General features: G+C 43.3%; 1 protein-coding gene and 1 long non-coding RNA gene across 3 annotated transcripts in view; one reads left to right on the plus strand and one right to left on the minus strand.

The window, feature by feature from the left end:
* Window positions 1-20,089, minus strand: part of WDFY2 (WD repeat and FYVE domain containing 2) — a 173,038-nt gene that overhangs the window by 28,670 nt on the left and 124,279 nt on the right. For both annotated transcript variants that reach the window (XM_040622490.1, XM_040622492.1), the window contains exons 5-6: window positions 16,657-16,807; window positions 9,496-9,608 (exon numbers count right to left, since the gene is read on the minus strand). In XM_040622490.1, coding sequence (XP_040478424.1) covers window positions 9,496-9,608; window positions 16,657-16,807 — 264 coding nt within the window. The remainder of the gene's footprint in view (window positions 1-9,495; window positions 9,609-16,656; window positions 16,808-20,089) is intronic.
* LOC121100759 lies at window positions 9,627-18,089 on the plus strand. Its single transcript, XR_005832537.1, has 4 exons — window positions 9,627-13,813; window positions 14,422-14,452; window positions 17,069-17,226; window positions 17,661-18,089. It is a non-coding gene; the product is annotated as an uncharacterized LOC121100759 (long non-coding RNA).

The following is a 20,089-nucleotide window of genomic DNA, read 5'->3' on the forward strand; positions in this document are numbered from 1 at the left end:
AGAAGAAAGGGTAAGGAATGAGATTTGCTACCTTCGGCAAATGCAGGGAACAGCAATGGAGAAGGGATGGAGCAGAGTGGCACTTCTCTGAGTATATTTTTTGGTTTGGTTCTGTGTTTTGGAACCAATTAATGTTTCACATACTCAAAAAAAACTAAATAAAATCAACAAGGACTGTGCGGGGGCGGGGGGCAGGGTGTGGACCCCAAATAGAATATAAACAGAAACAAGGGAACCTATCTGTATTACAAACGAATGATATGACCACACTGAAGGGGGTAGGGGGAGAACTCGCAAAAGTCACTCTGGAAAATAGTAATTTGACTACACAGTCTAAGGCAAATCAGAAGATCTGTACACAAATATAGTATTTTAGTTAGCAGGTTTGCACATGGGCTATGTACATTAGCAGTTCTGAAGCTATTCGGTGTGTACTTGAGGATTGCGCAAGTAAATACACTGAGGATGAGAGCTGAGTTTCTCACTATCATCACAGGAGTTACAGCTGTGCGGGGGGAGATTAGAATAAACTCTTTTGGTGTTAGACTGGAATTGGAAGTATCAGTATGCACTCCTGTGTGTGTGTACACAATCACCCCCCCCCACAAACACAAAAGATAAAGATATAGTTACAGATGTGTGAGTACACACATATATTTCCTAGGTCTGTCTACTGATCGGGCCTAGAAGCAATGATCTCCCCCAACAGTGAGCACATGCAGCACCCAGATTTTGGCTTCTATATATTATCTGTTCTTCAATGAAAGAAACGGCTGCAGGAATGATTAATTCTAGGGCTGAGGCACGAAGTTTACAAGATGAGCCAGGAACATTGTGTGGTATCAAAAAGTAAGATGTGGTATCAGAAAGTGAAGGGACAAGGGGTGCCTGGGTGGCTCAGTCAGTTAAGTGTCTACCTCAGCTCAGGTTCCTGGGATGGAGTCCTGAGTCAGGTCCCTGCTCAGTGGAGAGTCTGCTTCTCCCTCTACCCTCCCCCCTGCTCGTAGTCTCTCTCACACTCTCTCAAGTAAATAAATAAAATCTTAAAAAAAAAAAAAAAATGAAGGGACAGTCAAAAGGTCACAGAAGCTGGACTGAAGAAGCCAGTGTCCCACTGGTCAAACCTGGAACAATTTGAGCAAGAAAATAAACAGTAGTAACGAATTCTCACACACAGAAATAATTAAGAACTCATGAGCCCATACTGGTATAAACAATGGAAAAAATAAATAAATATGGAGGAGAAGTAAAGTTTTTCCTTATAATAAAATTCCAACCAAAAAGTGTATAAGAGGCACCCTCTTATATATACTTATACTATACTTATACAAATTAGAAAAAGGACAATCTGGCAAACACCACAGTCGTATTTGTTTCTGGTAAGAGTCATCAACGGAGTCTCAATGGATAGTAAAATTACTGGACAGAAATATGATGAGAAACAGTATTTATAGAGTTTCAAAATATTTCCTCGTAAAATACTTATGAATTAAAAAGGGTGACTAAAGCAGAGAAACTTGGCAGACACCGCCTTACCCAAATGATCAACGTTAACATCACCCGAAACAGGATAAATCAGTATCATGTGCCTCTGGACACCATCCACTGAGAAGGGCATAACATCACTTCCATGGTATTCTTATAAAAAATGAATAGCCTGAATTTAACCATGAAGAAACAGCAGACAAACTCAAACGGAAGGACATTCTGACTAGTACTCAAAAATGCCAAGGTCATGAAAGACAAAGGAAGACTGAAGAGCTGTCTCACGTTGAAGGAAACTAATGTCCCCAAACGCAACTGGTCCTGGCTCAGCTTGTGAACACCCCAAGGGCTCAGAGTATTACTACACATGCTTCAGTAAGAGTGGAAAAGATGGAAGAAAAGGCTTCAAGATGGGAAGAAGGATGGGACTGGGGAGAAAAACAATTAGCTTTTGAGGTCCATCCCAGCTCCATGTGCATGTCCTAACAATGGTGTCTCTTGGAGTTTGGTGTGTAATCGCAAACCACAGCACTCATTTCAGATCAGTGCAAACAGCATGTGTTGAGTATCTTCCACAAGACAGATACCAGGTTTAGCTCTGCGGATATAATCATATCAAGTAAGGCTCAGACCCTACTCAACACAAATGTAGCCTAAGATGACGGCATTAGTTTGGAGAACAAGAAGGGCGTGCATATTGTGTTTGGTGGGGCATTCTCTCATGCAACACGTGGCTTCTCCCCTCTGCCTGGAGTGCCCATCTTACCTTTTATCACCCAAGTAACCTTTTCTTTCCTCAAGGTGCTCAGGAGCCGTCTCCTGCAGGAAGCCTTTCCCAACACTCTCAATCGAAGTGAGGTTCCCACTTCTGTGTGTGTTTCTATCTCCACTGCATTGAACTTAATCAGATCATAGATCTGTCCCCACAGGAGACTGTGTATTCAAGCACAGTACACAGTGCCTGGTACACAGCAGTGCTTAATAAATGCTTATGCACCTGGCCTGTGAGTTGGATGGCAGAGAGCAATGGGAAGAAGAGTAAGCCATCACTACAGAGGCGTCTGGCAGAGCCTTGGGATGGGGGCCAGTGGGAAGGCAGCGCACTAAGTCACAGGGGGGCCCTGTGGGGAGGGAGAGGAGAACTGCTGATGGAATGGCCTCTCGCTTCCGAGGGGAGTGTTCCAGCAGCCCTCAGCAGACAGCTTCCTGAACAGTCCTTCCTACAGATGCTTTTGGCAGTACGGAAAGGCAACCCCCCCATCAGCAAGCCTGCACGCCAGAGCAGCGCAGACCCACACCTCTGGGTGGTCCACACCCAGCGCATCCCCCTCGCCATCCGCATCCAGGTCAGAGAAGAAGAGCCAGGGGCTACGGCGGGTGTGGGTTTCTGGGTTTATATTTCAAATCACAAGCATCCTTTCTTCCATTCCATTTTCCTTCATTCAGATTCCTCCATCTTTCTGCTCACCCTCATTTCATGGGATGCTTCTCCCTGCCTTGGATCTTCATAATATATGACTGACAGAGCAGTTTCTAACATAAACGAATTTATCCTTAAAAATAAAGGCTTCTGTCATTATAAAATTTATACTATTACATTTTCTCATAAATGAAAATTTTAATGGTTGCATAATATCCCAACACATGGATGTACCTTATTTCACTTGTTACATTTTTCTCAACTTTTAACTATTATAAATTTTGCTAAGATGAACATTTTTATTTGTAAAACTTTGTTCATGTTCCTAGTTAGAAGAGAGTCCCAAACATGAAACTAGATCAGAGAGTATGAAAACTTTTAGAAATTTAATACATGTTACAAAAAGGCACAGCGAGCTCATTTCTAAGAGACGTTTACAATGTATCTTGCAAAAGCTAGAGAGGCTACGAGAAGTGTTGCAAAGTCAGGGCTGAAAATGGCTGGGTCTGTCCTTACCGGTGTGATGTGGCACCTTGCCAGGAGCGTGCCATCCCACCCTGCAAGGTGAAGAAGAAGTGACTGAGTCCCCAAAACACAATGCCTCTCGAACAAAATCTCGGCCCTTTCAGCTGTTGCATTTTGCAGTTACTGCAGGCTGAAGTGAGGAGTGTTGCTATAAAGTTGAACGTGCCCTGCCTGCAGGCTACCCCTTCCTCCCAAGATCCACAAACGGACATCCCACTGTCTCCTTGCCACCTCTCCAGGGGCATCTCTTCAAGCACCGTGATCTCTCCCCCCAGGCCGCTCTAACCTCCAGTGCTCCTGGTTTCAGCAAATGGCATCACCATCCACCCAAATGTTCCAGACAGAAACCTGGGAGCCAGCCCCACCTGAAGTGCCGCTGACTCCTCCTCTCCTAAAAAGATCTTGAGTCCCTCCTCTTCCGGCCATGCCCACTGCCATCCTCCCAGGTCAAACAAGTGGGACTCCAGCAGTAGCCTTCCTTCGAAATATTCTCCACACACCCATTCTCGTCCCCACTCAATCCACTCCCGCTGACGTGACGGTGATCTGTTAAAATGGAAAGCAGCCCACCACCCTGCTTACACTTCATCACTGGTTTCCCACTGCCTGAGAACAATGTCCGACGTTCTGCACGTCGCCTGGGAGTTCAACCTCTACTCCTCGCCCCTGGCTCTCCACACGGCCCATGGGACTCCACACAGCTGCTCACACTTTCCCACTCCAGGCTGCATACCCGCTTCACACACCTGAGGCCTAGAATGGTCTCACCACCTGGGTAACTCCTCTTTCTTGTTAAGGTTTCATTCAAACACCACTTCCCCGGAAGTCTCCCTGTAACTCTCTGGAGAGGGAGGCCCTCTTCTTTGCTCCCGAAGCAGCCCCTGAGCGGCACTAGATCAAAGAGTATGAAAACGTTTAGAAATTTAATACATGCTACGAAACTGCACAGTGAGCTCACTTCTAAGAGACTGGGACTGGGACGTCACAGTATTTGCTGCTCCTAACATTTGGAGGAACTACTTGGCATTTATTGGTTTGATGATTGCATCCCATGACTGGAAGGTGAATAGGCGAGCATTATGCTTGTCTGATTCACCCCCATATGCCAGCACTCATCATGCAGAGGGCTAGTAACATGGAGGACTTGATGAAAATCTGTGTCTGCTGGATGTGAAAGCCATCACTGTAAACAAAAATCAAGTTTTCAGCTTAATGATTTGAGCTTGCGTATTTGCATGAACTATGCCTCTCCTTGTCTTATTTTTGTTATAGTTATACTGTTACTTTCAATAATTCTCCTAGCAGGTAATGAACAAGTCTGTATTTAATTTTTTGTTAAGTACCGTGCTTTGGCGATTTATGTTGAAGCCCTTCTGTTTCTAGTACATTCATACTAACCAAAATAATCCTTAGAAGTAAAAGAAAAAAATGACTTTACTGATACTACGAATTTCCAATGGTTACAATCTGATTCTTCCCCTCTTTGTTCAAGTCAGTGTGACTTTCTGGTAGAAATATTTTCTAATTTCTGCAGAAATAGCAAAGAACTATGATACTTGGCATTTGGTTCCAGAAATAAAACCAGCAGAGGGAGCAAAGGAACATAAAACTAGTTTCCTAGGTCCCCATGGATTAGTAAATGCTATGTTGGCCTCTGGTATTAGGCCAATTCCATCACCAACCCACATTTCTATATGACCTTCTGTACCATAACACAGAGTGACGGGTGAATGGTTAGGACTCTGTATACATACCACTGTCTGCTTCTGAGTTTGGATCTGGACTGATAAGACCCCCAATATCATTCTTTAATGGATCTGGGCTCATGTTAAGGTCTTTGTTTTGGGGTAAGGGAATGAGATTAATCCTTAAAAAAACCCTTTTCCCAGAGTTTGGGACCTCTCAGGGCCCAGAATGGGCTGGCCGTATAAGAAGAGCTCGACGGTATGTTTGCATCATGAAGGAATCTCTTAGACATCCCTGCTCTGGCTACAAACGAATGAGCTGTGCTATGGCCAGACTGGCGATGGGTACATACTACTGTCTACGGGTGATAGCAGTGAGTTGACTATATGACCTGCTACATTTCCTTCACGTTAGTTGCTGACTTTCCAGGGCCACATCTGGTCTTCCTCAAAGGTAGTTCATAGAAGTCATAGAAGAACGCTTTAAACTCGGAGAAAGATAAGGCATAATGCCAAGGTGACATTCTCTATTAGAACTAACCCGGAAGACAGGAAACCTCTGGGCCACATCTGGCTCACCACAGAGCAGTAAGCAGCAGCTGCTCACCCCTTTACTGGCCCAGAGGCAGCAACAGAGAACTCAGAGCACAGCTATCAGCTGTACAGTGAATGGCTGACTACCAAAGAGCCAGGCTGAAAGCCGCCTCTGACTAAACAAGTCTGGGAACTACCCCGTCAGGTCACCAGGCCTGCCGAACTCAGCACCGGAATTTCACCTTGGGCCTATCCACTCCTGGCTTTCCTATTACTCCTGCCACATTCTGAGGGGCAGTTTCCGACTAGCTTTCCAATTACACTCTCTATTCTGCTGCCAGAACAATCTTTTAAATTCTGACCAGGTTAACGTCTTTGCTTAAAACTCTTTCATGGTTTCTCATTGACGTCAGGCTAATGCCTCAGTGATCCAAACGGACTCTCACTTCCTCTCTGGCTGCCCGCCACCTCAGACTCAGTGTGCCAGCCAAAAGGAGTTACGAGAGTTCCCAGGAGAGCACACTCTTGCAAATCTCCATGCCTTGAACGACGCTGATTTTCTCTGCCTGGTGTGTTGTTCTCACTTCTTTTTCACGAACTCAACACTCACTCCTTCCCATATATCTTAGGTCAAGCAACACCTCCACTGGGAAGGCCTTCCTGATGGGCTCCCACTCCTGTCCGAGCTAAGTGCCCATTCTGTGGTTCCTGGAAGTGCCCCGTGCCAGCTTCCCCCTGCCCCTGCCGCCATGTCACTCTTTGGCTCCTGTCTCTCTCACTGGGCTGTGAAGAATTTGAGGAAATAACTGTACCTTTTATTTCTGTGACAGGGAGTAGTGGCTGAGATCAACTAGGGAGAGCAATGAGTGTAAAGAGACCAGGGTCGAGGGCAGAACTCACAAAAAAGATCACTAAGGAGATGAGAAAGAGCAGTCAGAGAGGCAGAAGAAAACTGAGAGAGAACGTGTCACAGAAGCCAAAGGGAGGGCTGTTACAAGCAAGAAGGAAGGACCACAATGTAAAATGCTGCCGGAAGGTTAAGTATGACATGGTTTAAAACACGTCCACTGGATTTAGCAACCAGCAGGTCATTGGCCACCTTGGGGACAGCCGTGTCAGAGGAGCGAGAGACCAGCCAAACTGCAGGTGGGTGGAAGGCAAACAAGAGGTGAAGAATTTGAAGGAGCTGGAAAAGGACATTCTTTTAAGAAGCCTTACTGTTTGCAACAACATGAAGACATTATGCCAAGTGAAAGAAGCCAGTCACAAAACAACGCACCCTGTAGGAGTCCACTCTGTGAGGTACGTAGAGCAGGCAAATTTGCAGAGACAGAAGGTAGAATGGTGGTTGCCAGGGGCTAGGGGAGGGCCTATGGGAGTTAGTGTTCAATGGGGTCAGAGTTGCAGTTTTGTAAGGTAGAAAATGCTGTGTGGATGGATGGTGGTGATATGAAGGTCCTTAATGCCACTGAACTGCATGCTTAAAAATGACTAAAAGGGTGAATTTTCGATTATGTACATTTTACCATAATTTAAAAAAAGAAAAAAGAAGTACCGCTGTTAGGAGAATAAGAAAAACTGCTACGGGGCGCCTGGGTGGCACAGCGGTTAAGCGCCTGCCTTCGGCTCAGGGCGTGATCCCGGCGTTCTGGGATCAAGCCCCACATCAGGGTCCTCCGCTGGGAGCCTGCTTCTTCCTCTCCCACTCCCCCTGCTTGTGTTCCCTCTCTTGCTGGCTGTCTCTCTCTGTCAAATAAATAAATAAAATATTTAAAAAAAAAAAAAAAAAGAAAGAAAAACTGCTACAACAGGATACAGGATTGAGAGGGTTCTGTTCCCTGAACAGAAAGCCAAGACATTTAAGCATGTTAATACATTGAGAAGAGTGCGTTAGTCAAAAGGGAGACAAAGGGAAGAGATTTTGATGTGGAGACCCCAGGAGAATCAGCCCCGGGCCAGACCACAGGAGACTCCTCTGTGAGGCATGAGGGTGAGAGGTGAGGAAGGGGTAGAGGAAGTGTGTTTGCTGGGGAGGAATATAGGGCAGACAAGAAAAAAAAATTTTTTTAAGACTTATTTATTCGAGAGAGAGAGAGAGAACGAGCGTGCACATGGGGGGAGGAGGGACAGAGGTGGAGGGAGGGAGGGAATCTCAAGCAGACTCTCTGCTGGGTGAGGAGCTGGGGCTCAATCCCCCATCATGACCTGAGCCAAAAATCATGAGCCGGATGCTTAACCAACTGAGCCACCCAGGCGCCCCAAGAAAAGCAGCTTTGAAGCTCTATCTGATCACCTCTATTTCTCTCTGAGGGAGTCTGGGAAGGATGAGGGAGTCTGGGAAGGGTGAGGGGGCTCGGGGAGAGTGGTGAAGGTCTGAAGAAGTCCCGGGGAGTACCGAGGCCCTGCGGAGGGACTGTGGAGGAACTGAGACAACACTGGCAGGTGGACTGGAAGGGTGAATCTGCAGCGGTGACGGTGGCCTGGGGCACAGCTGTGACTCGCGGCAGCCCCAGTGGCTGAGCTGCACAGGGGCTGGCGACAGTGTGAATGGCACACATGTTCTTCCAGGAAGCACCAGGGCGCCTGAACTGAGAGTGCTGGGTGGCTCGTGGCTGGAGTGACAGCCCTCTGGAAAGCAAAAGAGGATGGGTGCAGACACAGGGGAATGAGAGACCAAGGACCGACTGGTCAACAAGGCTAAGAGCAAATGGAGCTGCAGGCAGGGTTTAGAAATGCAAAAGATTAGGAGACTGAAGTTCCGCAGTGAGACACAGAAGTTTAAGGTTCCTAACGTGGGACATTTCTGGGTCCCTACAAGGCCAGGCCTAGCCAGGGTGTAGGCGGCTAAAAAGAGAAACCTGATCAGGAAAGACCTGGGTCCTATCCACAGGGGATGCTTCTATGTGTTCTTCTTCCCAGAAAACACAGATAATTAAGATTATCTTTTATGACTCTTTTCCCTTGGATTCAATTTCCTCTTCACTGCATTCCTTTTTTCCCCTTGAGGACATCTCTTATGATCTAGGTACTATCCCATTTTACATCTTTATTCATCTACTTGTGTTCTTATGTGCCATCTAAACTCAATATGAACCTCGTTCTGTACTAAATCATAGATTGGTAATCTGTGGGAAACATACAAAGCCCATTAAGAACCATGAAAACAGGCAGTGACTCATTTCCCAGGGTCAACATCACATCACATATTAAAAATACTAGTAAAAACGAATCATTATCATCTATTCATGTGTTTCAAAGGCTAAGCATGGATATTTTATATTACCTTGCTTACAGGATCCTGAGCAGATCCTGATTCCCTCCCCAACAAACAAATCCTATATAATCAAAGAGCCCAGAAGGAAGCTGAAAAGGAACCTGTACCTTTTTATGTAGCTTAGCTACCCACAATGAACATATTTTTTTATTTCACTTGTCTTAGAAGTGGGGGAGTCTGTCTTGCACACCATCTTCTGGCTCCAGGGATGGAAAGGACAGACTGAGACAGCTGTCTTTTTGGCCTTCTGAGGTTTGTGCAGTTGCCACATGGTCTCAAACAATGTCTCATCAACATACGCCAACACTGGCTTTCTCCAGTGCGACATGACATAGAGCCAAATCACCAACATTTTCGAAACAGACTGGCTCCTTTTTTGTATGCACCGAAAATTGTAGAAAATGTTTGCCATTATATCTTACTGAACCATTCTGAATCAGTTAAATGTATCATGTGTATTCGAGCACACTGTACTCTGTCACTTTCACAACATGGCATCCGAGCGCCAGAACACGCGGCCGGTGGCATGTCATTATGAGAGCGGCACACGGAGATTCTGCTTGCAGTCCCACCTGTATGTCCTCTGAATGTTGTGACCAGCGTGCAGTTGTCTTGCTCCAGTTTGAGGATGGTTACTTGGCCTGACTGGTCACCAATAAACACGTGCCGGGTTTCAACATCAAATCTATCATGTAAACATTAAGGATCATTTCTCAAAATTGAGCGGACGGATTTACGTACATAAATAAATAAATAACCCAAGAAATGTACAAATCCCATATGAAGAAAGCTTGGACATAACGCTGAAAGATACAAAAGTAGACACAACAAAGTGAAAGATGCAACATTATGGGACAGTAAGACTTCACACGATAATGATGTCATTCCTTACATGAATTTACAAATTTAATAAAATCCTTATAAAAATATCAACATAGGTTTTTTCCTAGAGCTGGGGAAGTTTAAGTTCATATAAAAAACAAATAAACAAGAAGAGCCAGGAATATTCTGAAAATAAGAGCAATGCGGTATGTGATAGGGGAGGTCTGCCCTACCAGATATTAGAACGTGTTACAAAATCTCTGCAGTGAGACCTGTGGTATTGGTGCATAACCAGACAAACAGATCCACGGAACAAAACGGCAAGTCTAGAAACAAACCCCAAAGCATACAGAAATGTAGTATGTGTCTGATGAGGGTGGCTCTTCAAATGAATAAGGAAGACATGGGTTTAAAAAAAAAAAAAGATGTTGGCATAAACCGCATAGTCATTTGGAAAAACAAAACAGGAACAGTATTTCACATTCTGTATCAGGATAAACTGCAACTGGATTAAGGATCTAAATGTAAAAATGGCAAATATAAGTTCTAGAAGGGACAGTTCCTTTATAACCTTGGAGTGAGAAAGCCTGCTACTCAAAAACACAAACAACAAACAAATACCACCAGCAAAGCCAAAAGACAAACTGGAAAAAATATTTGCAACTTATGTCACAAAAGGCCCAAACCCCTAACACAAAAAGAACAATCAAGAAGAAAGCAACCACAAACCTAACAGAAACATGGGCAAAATGTAGGAACACACGGTTCAAGAAGAAATGAAGATAAAAATGAAAATGGTGTGTGAAAATGAAAATGTGTGAAACAGGCCTGAATGCTAGTCTTTGGAAAGCTGCTTACAAGGCTGGCTTGGCATCTGGCAACTTGGCGGGTCCCACCTTTAAGAGACAAAAGTGGCTCACTGTGCCTTAACTGTACACAGAATATGGTTTATGCCAAATACCTGCTTTCCTACTTAGTCTGGAATTTCGGTACACGCCAGAGAGAGGCTGCCTACGTGACCAGTCTCCAGTACAATCCTAAGGCACTTGAGTCTCTAGTGAGCTTCCTGGGTTGCTAGGTGTTACTTCTAGAGATCTAGCCCAGCGATACACTGGCCAAAGTACAAAATGCATGCCTGAGGCTACTCGCTCCATATTATTTTAAATTGCTAAAGTTGGAAGACAACAAAAAACTTCCATCCCAAGGGGACTTACTGAATTAACTACAATACGCCCATGCAATATTAGGGGAAAAAAGAGCTCTGTATCATAAGCAAACTGACATGGAGGAATTCCCAGGGTATATTATAAAGTGGGGAAAACAAGCGGAGGTACATAGATACACTACCTTTGCATAAGAAAGAGAGGGCAACAGAAGTGTGTGTGTGTGTGTGTGTGTGTGTGTGTGTGTGTGTGTGTGTGTTTGCGCACATGCGCGCGCCCCTGCAGCACATGTGCTTATTTTACAAAAGGAAGCTCTGGAAGAATAAACTGAGATCTCACACAAGGGGCTGCCTAGGGAGAGGGGAGAAATAAGCTGAAGGGACAGGGCTGGTGGTGAGACTTCTCTTGTCGTAGTTTCCATTCTGGAACCATGTCATTACTTTACATATTAAAAATATATATAAAATCAAAAGAAAAAATCCCCCAAATCGACAATTAAGTAAAATCAATGAACCTATCAAGTTGGTGATATAACCATAGTTAGCAGAATCATTCATGTGACTCTAAAACACAGCGTTTCAATCGTACATCCTTAGGAGAATACATTCTAAGGACAAAGAGAACTCCAGAGAAATCTAAAACCTCATTCCGTAGTCTTGCCATAATTCTGCTATTATTATTTTGAAACAGCTTACATGAACCATAGGATAAAGCAAATATCTTAATGTTTTAGAAGCCATAATTTTCAGCCCAAGGTAAAAGAATCAAGTACAAAAATGAAGTAAAAACCCTATAATGTTAAATCTGAATTTATTATATGAATTGATGACTTATTTTCGTTTCAGAAATACACACATACATTTCCTAGCCATCTTTGAATACTACTCTTCACTAAAAGAAATGGCTGACTCAGGGCTGGGACAGGACAGTACAAGATGAGCTTAAGACATGTTGTGCCAAAAAGCAGGGAAGTGCTATCAAAGGCAAGTGGGGTTGTATCAAAGACACTGGAGCCAACATGAAGGGGCTCTTACTGGCCAATGATGGGACAGTATTAGCATCAAAAAAGGCAGGTTACTGAAATGTACCGGATATAATATTTTAAAAAAAACCTAAGAGTTTATAATAATGCTCAAAAAGAAAAAAAAAAAGATGCCTATTGGAGGTAACCAGGACACTGGATTTCTACTCTGAAAATGAGCAATTAAAGAGAAATAATTAAGAATTTATGTTGCTTTTCCCATACTAATTGTATCTCAGGGTAACCAAATAGCCCTAGTTAATGAGGGAAAGTTCTACTCTATAGAAGAATTCCAACTAATACATGTGGAAAAAATGACATAATTACAAAATCACCATTTTGCAACCCTAACGAAAGAACTGGTTCAGACAAGACCACTAAAGGCAAGGCATGTGGAGGTCAGCGCTGCAGGGAGCCAGCAGTCACCACCTGGAACACTGACCAATCTCGGTATCGCTGGGAGGGGGTGACAACCCGCCATGAGGTGCCTCCTGCAGAGAAGCAGTACGAACCAGACAGCACAACCAGCAGTGTTCTTACCAGGAGCTGGGTCTGAACTGAATCAAGATTATAGGGGTAACTCTCAGCTTACAGAAAAACATGGGAGACGTGTAGGTAGAAGAAGTGAAAAGACATCATGAGGAAGTAGAGATCACTTTAGAATGTGGGGCTGTCTCCAGGCACATGGACTCAGTACCTCCAACAAGTTACAGAAGCATAAAAAAAAAGTGAAGGGAGGAGATCGCTGCTCTGGATTGAGAGATTTAGGATATGACAACCACAGTCAACGTGTGACCTGCGTCTGGACCCGATTTCAAACTCATTCACTGCAAAAAGCCAGTAAGTGAAATGTGAAAATGGATCGATTATTCTACAATATCAAGTAGTGGTTATAAATTTTTAGGAGTTATAGCATTGCGATTACTGAAAAATTCTGTATTTTTTAGTAATGCACAATTAAGTACATAAGGATGAAATGATGTAAGGTCTGAAATTTGTTTCTGAATACTCCAGCAAGGAGAGAGAGAAAGCCAAAAACACAGAAGAATCAACGCTGATCTGATGAGCATGTGAGTATCCATTATGGTCTCTTCTCCCAGTTGAGTGGACTCCCAGTTGGGGAGTTGGTGCGTGTTTTGAAAATTTTCATAAAACATCTTTTTTAAAGTGAAGGAGAACAAGGCACCACAAATTCTCCAGTCTCAACAATAAGGGAGCAGTTATACTCTCCAAACAAGTTGTCAGATATGTGTAAAACAATACAGATATGGAATAAGATCACCTTATAGTCACCTAGATTAATTATAAGGAAACAGATGAAAAAACAAAAGCACTCTGACACCCAACAGTCTTTACGATGGCAGGTAAATAACAGTAATCTCTTAAAAACATATAAATGCAACAAAAGCTATTTGAAAGAGCACTGAAATAAAATTATCGTACAACCTCAAAGCCAGAGTGATTGGCATTAAGTATAATGAGGAAATATAAAAATCAAGATAATCTTATAGTTTTCCAATACTCTTGCCCTGAATACGGTAGATCTAAGAGACTTCCTGGTGAAAAGACTTTGTACTGTACAGAGTGACATCTTGGAAATATCTCCAACATGAATAAAGTCTTAAAATGAAGAGTCCCTAAATTATTTCTGTGGAAGCATGAAAAATGTGATCGAAACATGGTCAAATGGCAAGACTGAAAGGTGAGGCTAAAGTATTCACAAACTTAAATACTAGCAAGTGAAATGGGGAAGGAAAACAGTTCTATTTCCTAACATCAACTGCCATGTGACCTTCGGGAAATACCTCCACTCTACTCTGTTTCGCTGCACAAAGGGCTAGCCGAAAGATTTTAATACCCAAGTTCTAATCCTGATTCTGCCAGGTAACAGTCATGTGACCTTGAGAAAGTCCCTTAACGTTTCTGAGCCTTGGGCTTCTACACTGTGAAAATTGAGAATTTGCAGTCTTTTGGTTTGTACTTCTAATTATGGTTCTGAGAGTGAGCTAAGTACCATTATGCAGATGTACTATATAAAACTCCCAGGAACTGCAAAAGTAAAAAAGATATTTTCTTCTTTTTCCTTTCCTTTTCTCTCTCCTCTCCTCCTTTTGATTATTGTTGTTAGCGTTATAGCTCTCTTAATACTTGAAGCCTCAGATCTTTAGTCAAAGCAACGGGAGATTTTAAGGTTATTCAGAAATTGGTAATTCAATTTTTGAAAGGTTGGCTCTTTGTCTTCCTTCATTTCTCTACTTGAATTTTGGTTATTTTCACTGCACACGTACTTCTCAACTGTGAGGCTGGAACGAAAAAAAGGGGCTGAATTCAACCTGACTTCTATCACTTGCTGACACGGATGAATGACTGTCTGAGGTGGAGATGGGGAAAAGGTGGTTTATCTGTGTAAGTTTCTTATGTATGCTACCACTGTCCACTAGGAAGAGAAATTGGGGTACTGATATTATTCTGAACATTTTATGTTGTTTCAGATCTTCTTCCTTCCCTGAAGAAAAGAAACCTGTAAGTATGGAAGGTGGCAGAGAAGAGGAAAGAAGTGGGGTGGAGGGTTCCCATGAAAAAATGTGTTTAAAAACTGGATTTTAATGTGAACCCCAACATTGCACGGGTATGTTAACACTGTTAACAATCTGTGTAGCAGGCAGCTCCTAGAAAACCCTCCCCCAGCCTTGGGAAAGTCACATGTTTCCTATATGAGACCCTCCGGCAAAAGCAGTACAGATATGCCATCAGTGTGCATACAGCATGGGAAAATATCAAAGGTACAAGGATATAAGGCCATTCTTAAATCAGGAGCAAAGAGAGGCACTGTGGCTGGGGAGGCAAAGCTGTGGAGGTGAGGGAATCTTCTGGAAGAGCCTGCCTCTCTGTCTGTAGTACTGCAGCTACCCTCCACCTTAACAGCAAGGTTGGATTAGATGGTCGTTTACATGGGGAAATGAAGCCAGAGGCTTTCACACACATACAAAGGCTTCTGATATCTGATCACATGATTTTTTCTGCTTGGTAAACCACATGGTGTGTGACCAAAGGAAACAGTTGAAAAATGAAGGTGACTTTTGGAGATGACTGAAGGGAAGGGTCAGAGATCACACAGTCAGGAGACTTTCGATTCTGGGCATTTGTGTTCTGCTTCTCATTTTCAGATAGTTTAAAAAGTAAACTTCTTCAGGGCAAGATCTGTCTTTTTTCTATATCGCTTGGCTTGGCTAAGCAATACAGAAGAAGATGTATTTCTAGGCATGGCTAGTGATATAGAAGCCAGCATCTTAAGAACAAGTTCTATTAGTGCCTTTAGTCCTCGTCTCAAAAGGGGTAACATAGTATGATGGGAAAAAACAGCAGTGGAAGGCAGAAGACCCAGGTTCTGGTGATTTTCTGACATACTAGCTGGGTGGCTGCAGATAAGGCATTCGACCCTTTCCAGGCTTCAGCTGGCTCATCTGTAAAACAAGGAGTGACCCGGATGACCGCTAAGGGCCTTTCCAATTCTAATACTATAAGAAATGACCAGTCATCCATTGACAAGAGAGTTCATGTATTTCAGGCATTAGGCTTGTCTCAACTGGTTTTTAGAAAGTAAACTTTGGAGCTTCTTTTCTTAACAGGTGGTACCACCCTCTCCAAGATAAGTCAACCCTGCTTGTCATTCCTCATCACCCTCATTTCTGGCCTGCTTGGTACCTTGCCATTTTTATAACCTTCAACGATGGCCATTCTTAGCTTCTTCATCTTGCTCTTCCAGTGAGGAAAATAAGAGAGAAAAATAGGAGTGACAGCGCACGCACACACAGACACACACACACAGCTACTGCCGCACGTCTGCAAGGAGACAGCAAAGTACTTTGTCAGATTGTTGAGAATCACTGAATAGGCATTTTATAAATATGAGATAAACATCTGAAAGCAAGTCTTACTACTTCTTCCTGCTTTTGCTGACAAATGATCTGTTTCCATGTACTCCCTCATTCGTCAGAAGGTGGAGAGTGATTCTCTGCTTTTTAAACCAAGAAGCCCAGGGCCCGTTACTCCTTACATGGCAGCATCACCCGCCCAGGCTTCACACCCAAGCCAGTGCTTGCTGCAGCCCAGGGGGCCAGACATGAGGATTACCGCACATTAGCAGGTATTCACACTGGGCACACGGGTCCCGGAGACTTGGGAGATAAGAATTCGTATCATTCTACGTATCCTGGAAGGGTCTTGTCCCTGGAACAAAGTCTGTACCATTACCGTGTAGATACCAGCTAACCTACTCTGGTCCTGGCACAGTGGCTTCTCCATAAATATTTTAAAAATAAATAGGAATCCGGTGGTTCTTCACAATCTTAATATCTGTGTGTAAATTCCTTCTGTAGGTACAAAAATAAAAGGCTGTCTTTCATGGATGGTTTTATCTCCATGTTCTAGAATTCTGATAGCTGAGGCTCAGTGTCCTGTCTGGATGTCAGTCTTGTGTTACAGTCACCCCACGACCTGCTCAGCAGGATCTGTTGTTATTTGGGGGAAAATCACCTCACTTCCATCCACCTCCATGAGGACCCTCCATGATTCGTGTATCAGTCAAGCAATGAGAATGTTAATCAGCAGAGCAACTCTGCCAATAAAACAAAAAACTTTCAAGTTGCACATACCCAAACTTTTCATGAAAGAAAGGAGTCGATGGCTAAGTTCCCACCAAGGGATTTTTGTCCAGCAAAGGATACTGCAGGCCCGAGGCCACGGCACTGGTACGGTAACCTCCCAGGCGTTGCCCACTCTCCGAGCAGTGCCAGGCAAACTGCTTGTCCTGCCCCGTGCTCAGCACCCACTCCAGCTCCAGAACAAACAGGATCATCGTCACTCTGCTCTGATGCGCTAAAAGCCAAGAGAAAAGAAAATAACCCATAAAGCATCATAAAGGAGATTAATAAAGCATGGTCCACAGAGATGCGTCATTCTCTTCTCCCCGCCCCCAGAGGAAGCTGGACAGTATGGACTGGTATTACACACACAGCCTAGAACAGGGGTTCTCACCAAGGGTAGAGGTGCGCCACTGGAGAGGGACATGCCTGAGTTGTTAGACGATTTTTTAAAAGCTATCCATTTCCTCCCACTGTGCTCTTCCTTTCCCACCAGCACCAACCCCAAGTTTACCACCACCCAGAGTCCCCGTTACCAAAGGGCCTGGGCCACCTTTCTCAGACATGACAGAGCTGCTGGACTGGAGAATGTCAGACTCAATGTGACCACAGAACAATAGAATGCATGATGATCTTAACAATGAAGTCACCCGGGTGAGTTTATGTAAGCTTAAAGAAAGTAAAGAGCATTACTGTTCTCCTTTTGGTGAAGGATGGCTTATTAAACCCACAACAAAGTTCTAGATGAATTTTCTGTAAGAAATCAAATGCTGGAAAGGAGGGCAGAATTATTCCCAAGTGCCATGTAAAAGAGAAGGAAATAACCCTCATGTCAAAGTACACATACGTGAGGTAAGGAGGGCAAGTCTCCAGGGTCGCTCATAAACAGAGGCAACACCATCACAGAATTACCACATCACACAAGTTTACAGTTAGAAGAAACTGTTTGTGTCATCTGCTCCTTCTCCCTAGTTCACATGTGGGTAAACTCAGGCACAATGAAGTTGAGCAGTTTGGCCAAGATCTCATGGCTTCTCAATTATCGAATAACATCAATAAAAATTTGCTTTCTTCTTATACAATTCCAGAAGACGAGGCAGAGGGGTTCCATGGCCACTGACCAGAGCTGACTGGAATGAACGAAGATCGGTATCCTTGAACCCAGACCTCACTGGCCTTGTGCCCAGGAGCTGGCAGTCTGGTGGGCAAGAGCAGACTTGTCACAAGCGTGATGCATGAGAGAAAACATCAGTTTCCCATTTGATCATGAAAATAAAGGATGGATCAATGCAACTCTACTAACAATATTGCCTGCCAATTTCTGAGTGTCTAATAAGTGCCAAGTACTTAAATATATTCTTTCACTTAGTCATTGTAATGACCCTACAAAAGTGGGTGGTTTCTTCATCTTACAGACACAACCTGGCCTTGGCAGGATGGCCCTTTTTAATCGGCTACCAAACCAATGAGTATCCACAGGACAGCCATGCCACCAAATGCCTGATATTTTAAAATCTGATATCTGAAGCACAGAGAATCTAAAGGGACAGAGAGGGGATACAGAAGCAATAATACTATAACTTCTCTACAGTAAACACCTGCCTGTCAGAGTATCAGTCACCGTTCAAGATCAAACCGTTGTCTTTAACTTAAAAGACATGACTTCTTGGAGGAACTCCTGAAGATCTTGTCATCAAATGTCCAATTCAAGCTCCACCAATGATGGAATAAAAATGAACTTCTCCAATGGTCCAAGTTTCCCAAGTCTATTTCAGCGAGAAAGTAGCCCCCAGCACTTTGTACCTTTTCCCCATCACTTTCTAAATCCAAGGGGATGACAGCAGCCCAGAACACAAGGGGGGGGGGTAAGCCCTCTGAGCTGCCATGACGTGAGGGGAGGAGACAGAGGCTCACAAAGGTTCAATGACTTGCTCAAATCTACGCAATGAGTGACGAAACTAGAACTAAAACCCTAGGCCCTCTGCCAAAGTTGGTTCTTTTCTGTGTCAGGCTGCCTTGGACTACTGAAACAACAACAACAACAACAACAACAAAAAACAAGCCCCAAAACTCAGAGCACATACTCTTTCTAAGGTGACATAATTCTTTCATTAAAAAATAAACCCTTTAAAGGTACATACATATCACTAAGCTTCAGAAATGTGGGCTTGAAGTCTGGCTATACTTCTTTTATTTTTTTATTTTTTTTTTAATTTTTTATTTTTTATTAAAAAAAATTTTTTTTAATTATATTATGTTAGTCACCATACAGTACATCCCTGGTTTCTGATGTAAAGTTCGATGAGGCTATACTTCTTGAATAGGAAGGCTGAGAGAGGACATCCTTGTCTTGTTCGTGATCATAGGGGGAAAGCATCTCATTTCTCACAATTAAGCACCATGTTAGCTGTAGGTTTTTGTAGATGTTTCTTTATGGAGGTGAGGAAGTTCGTCTCTATTTGTAGTTGGCTCAGAGTTTTTATCACGAATGGGTGTCAGAGTTTATCAAATGCTATTTTTGCACCAACTGACAGGATCATATTGTTTTAGTTCTTCAGCCTTTTGATGTGATGGATTATACTGATTTCTGAATGTTAAACCAGCTTTACATCTGGAATAAATCCCCTTGGTCATGGGTATATAATTCCTTCTACACATTGTTGGATTGGCTAGAATTTTTTTTTAAGGATTTTAACATCTAAGTTCATGAGAGTTACTGGTCTGTAGTTTTCCTTTCTTGTAGTGTCTTTGGTTTTGGTATCACTGATTGTTTTTTAAAAAAATATTTATTGAGGTAAAATTCACCAACTGAAACCATTTTAGAGTGGTTTTTAGTATATCCACAATGTTGTACAATCATCATGGAAAAATGTTCTGTTTACAGAACGTTTCCATAATCCCCAAACAAACCCACATCCCCAACTCCCCTTCCCCTATCCCTGGGCAACCACTAATTACTTTCTGTCTCAATGAATTCCCTATTCTTTAAAACACACACACACACACACACACACACACACACACACACACACAAAACTATTTGAGAGAGAGACAGAGAGTGAGAGAGACCACGCACAAGTGGGGGGAGGGGGAGAGGGAGAGGAAAGCAGACTCCCCACCAAGCAGGGAGCCCAACGTGGCGCTTGATCCCAGGACCCAGAGATCATGATCCGACCTGAAGTTAGACGCTAAACCAACCAAGCCACCCAGGTGCCCCCTCCCCTATTTCTGATATTTCATATGAATGTATTCACACAAAGTGTGGTCCTTTGTGTCTAGTTTCTTTCACTTAGCATGTTTTCAAGGTTCATCTACATTGTAGCATGTATCAATATTTCATTCCTTCTTAGTGGCCAAAAAATAATTCATTTCATTGATACACCACATTTTGTTTAGCCATTCATCCACTCATGGACATTCAGGTTGTTTCCACTTTTTGGCTACTGTGAATAATGCTGTTATACACAATGGCATGCAAATATGTCTGAATCCCTCCTTCCACTTCTTTTAGGTATAA

This window comes from Ursus maritimus, unplaced genomic scaffold (genome assembly GCF_017311325.1).
Source record: "Ursus maritimus isolate PB19 unplaced genomic scaffold, ASM1731132v1 scaffold_10, whole genome shotgun sequence".
NCBI lineage: Eukaryota > Metazoa > Chordata > Mammalia > Carnivora > Ursidae > Ursus > Ursus maritimus.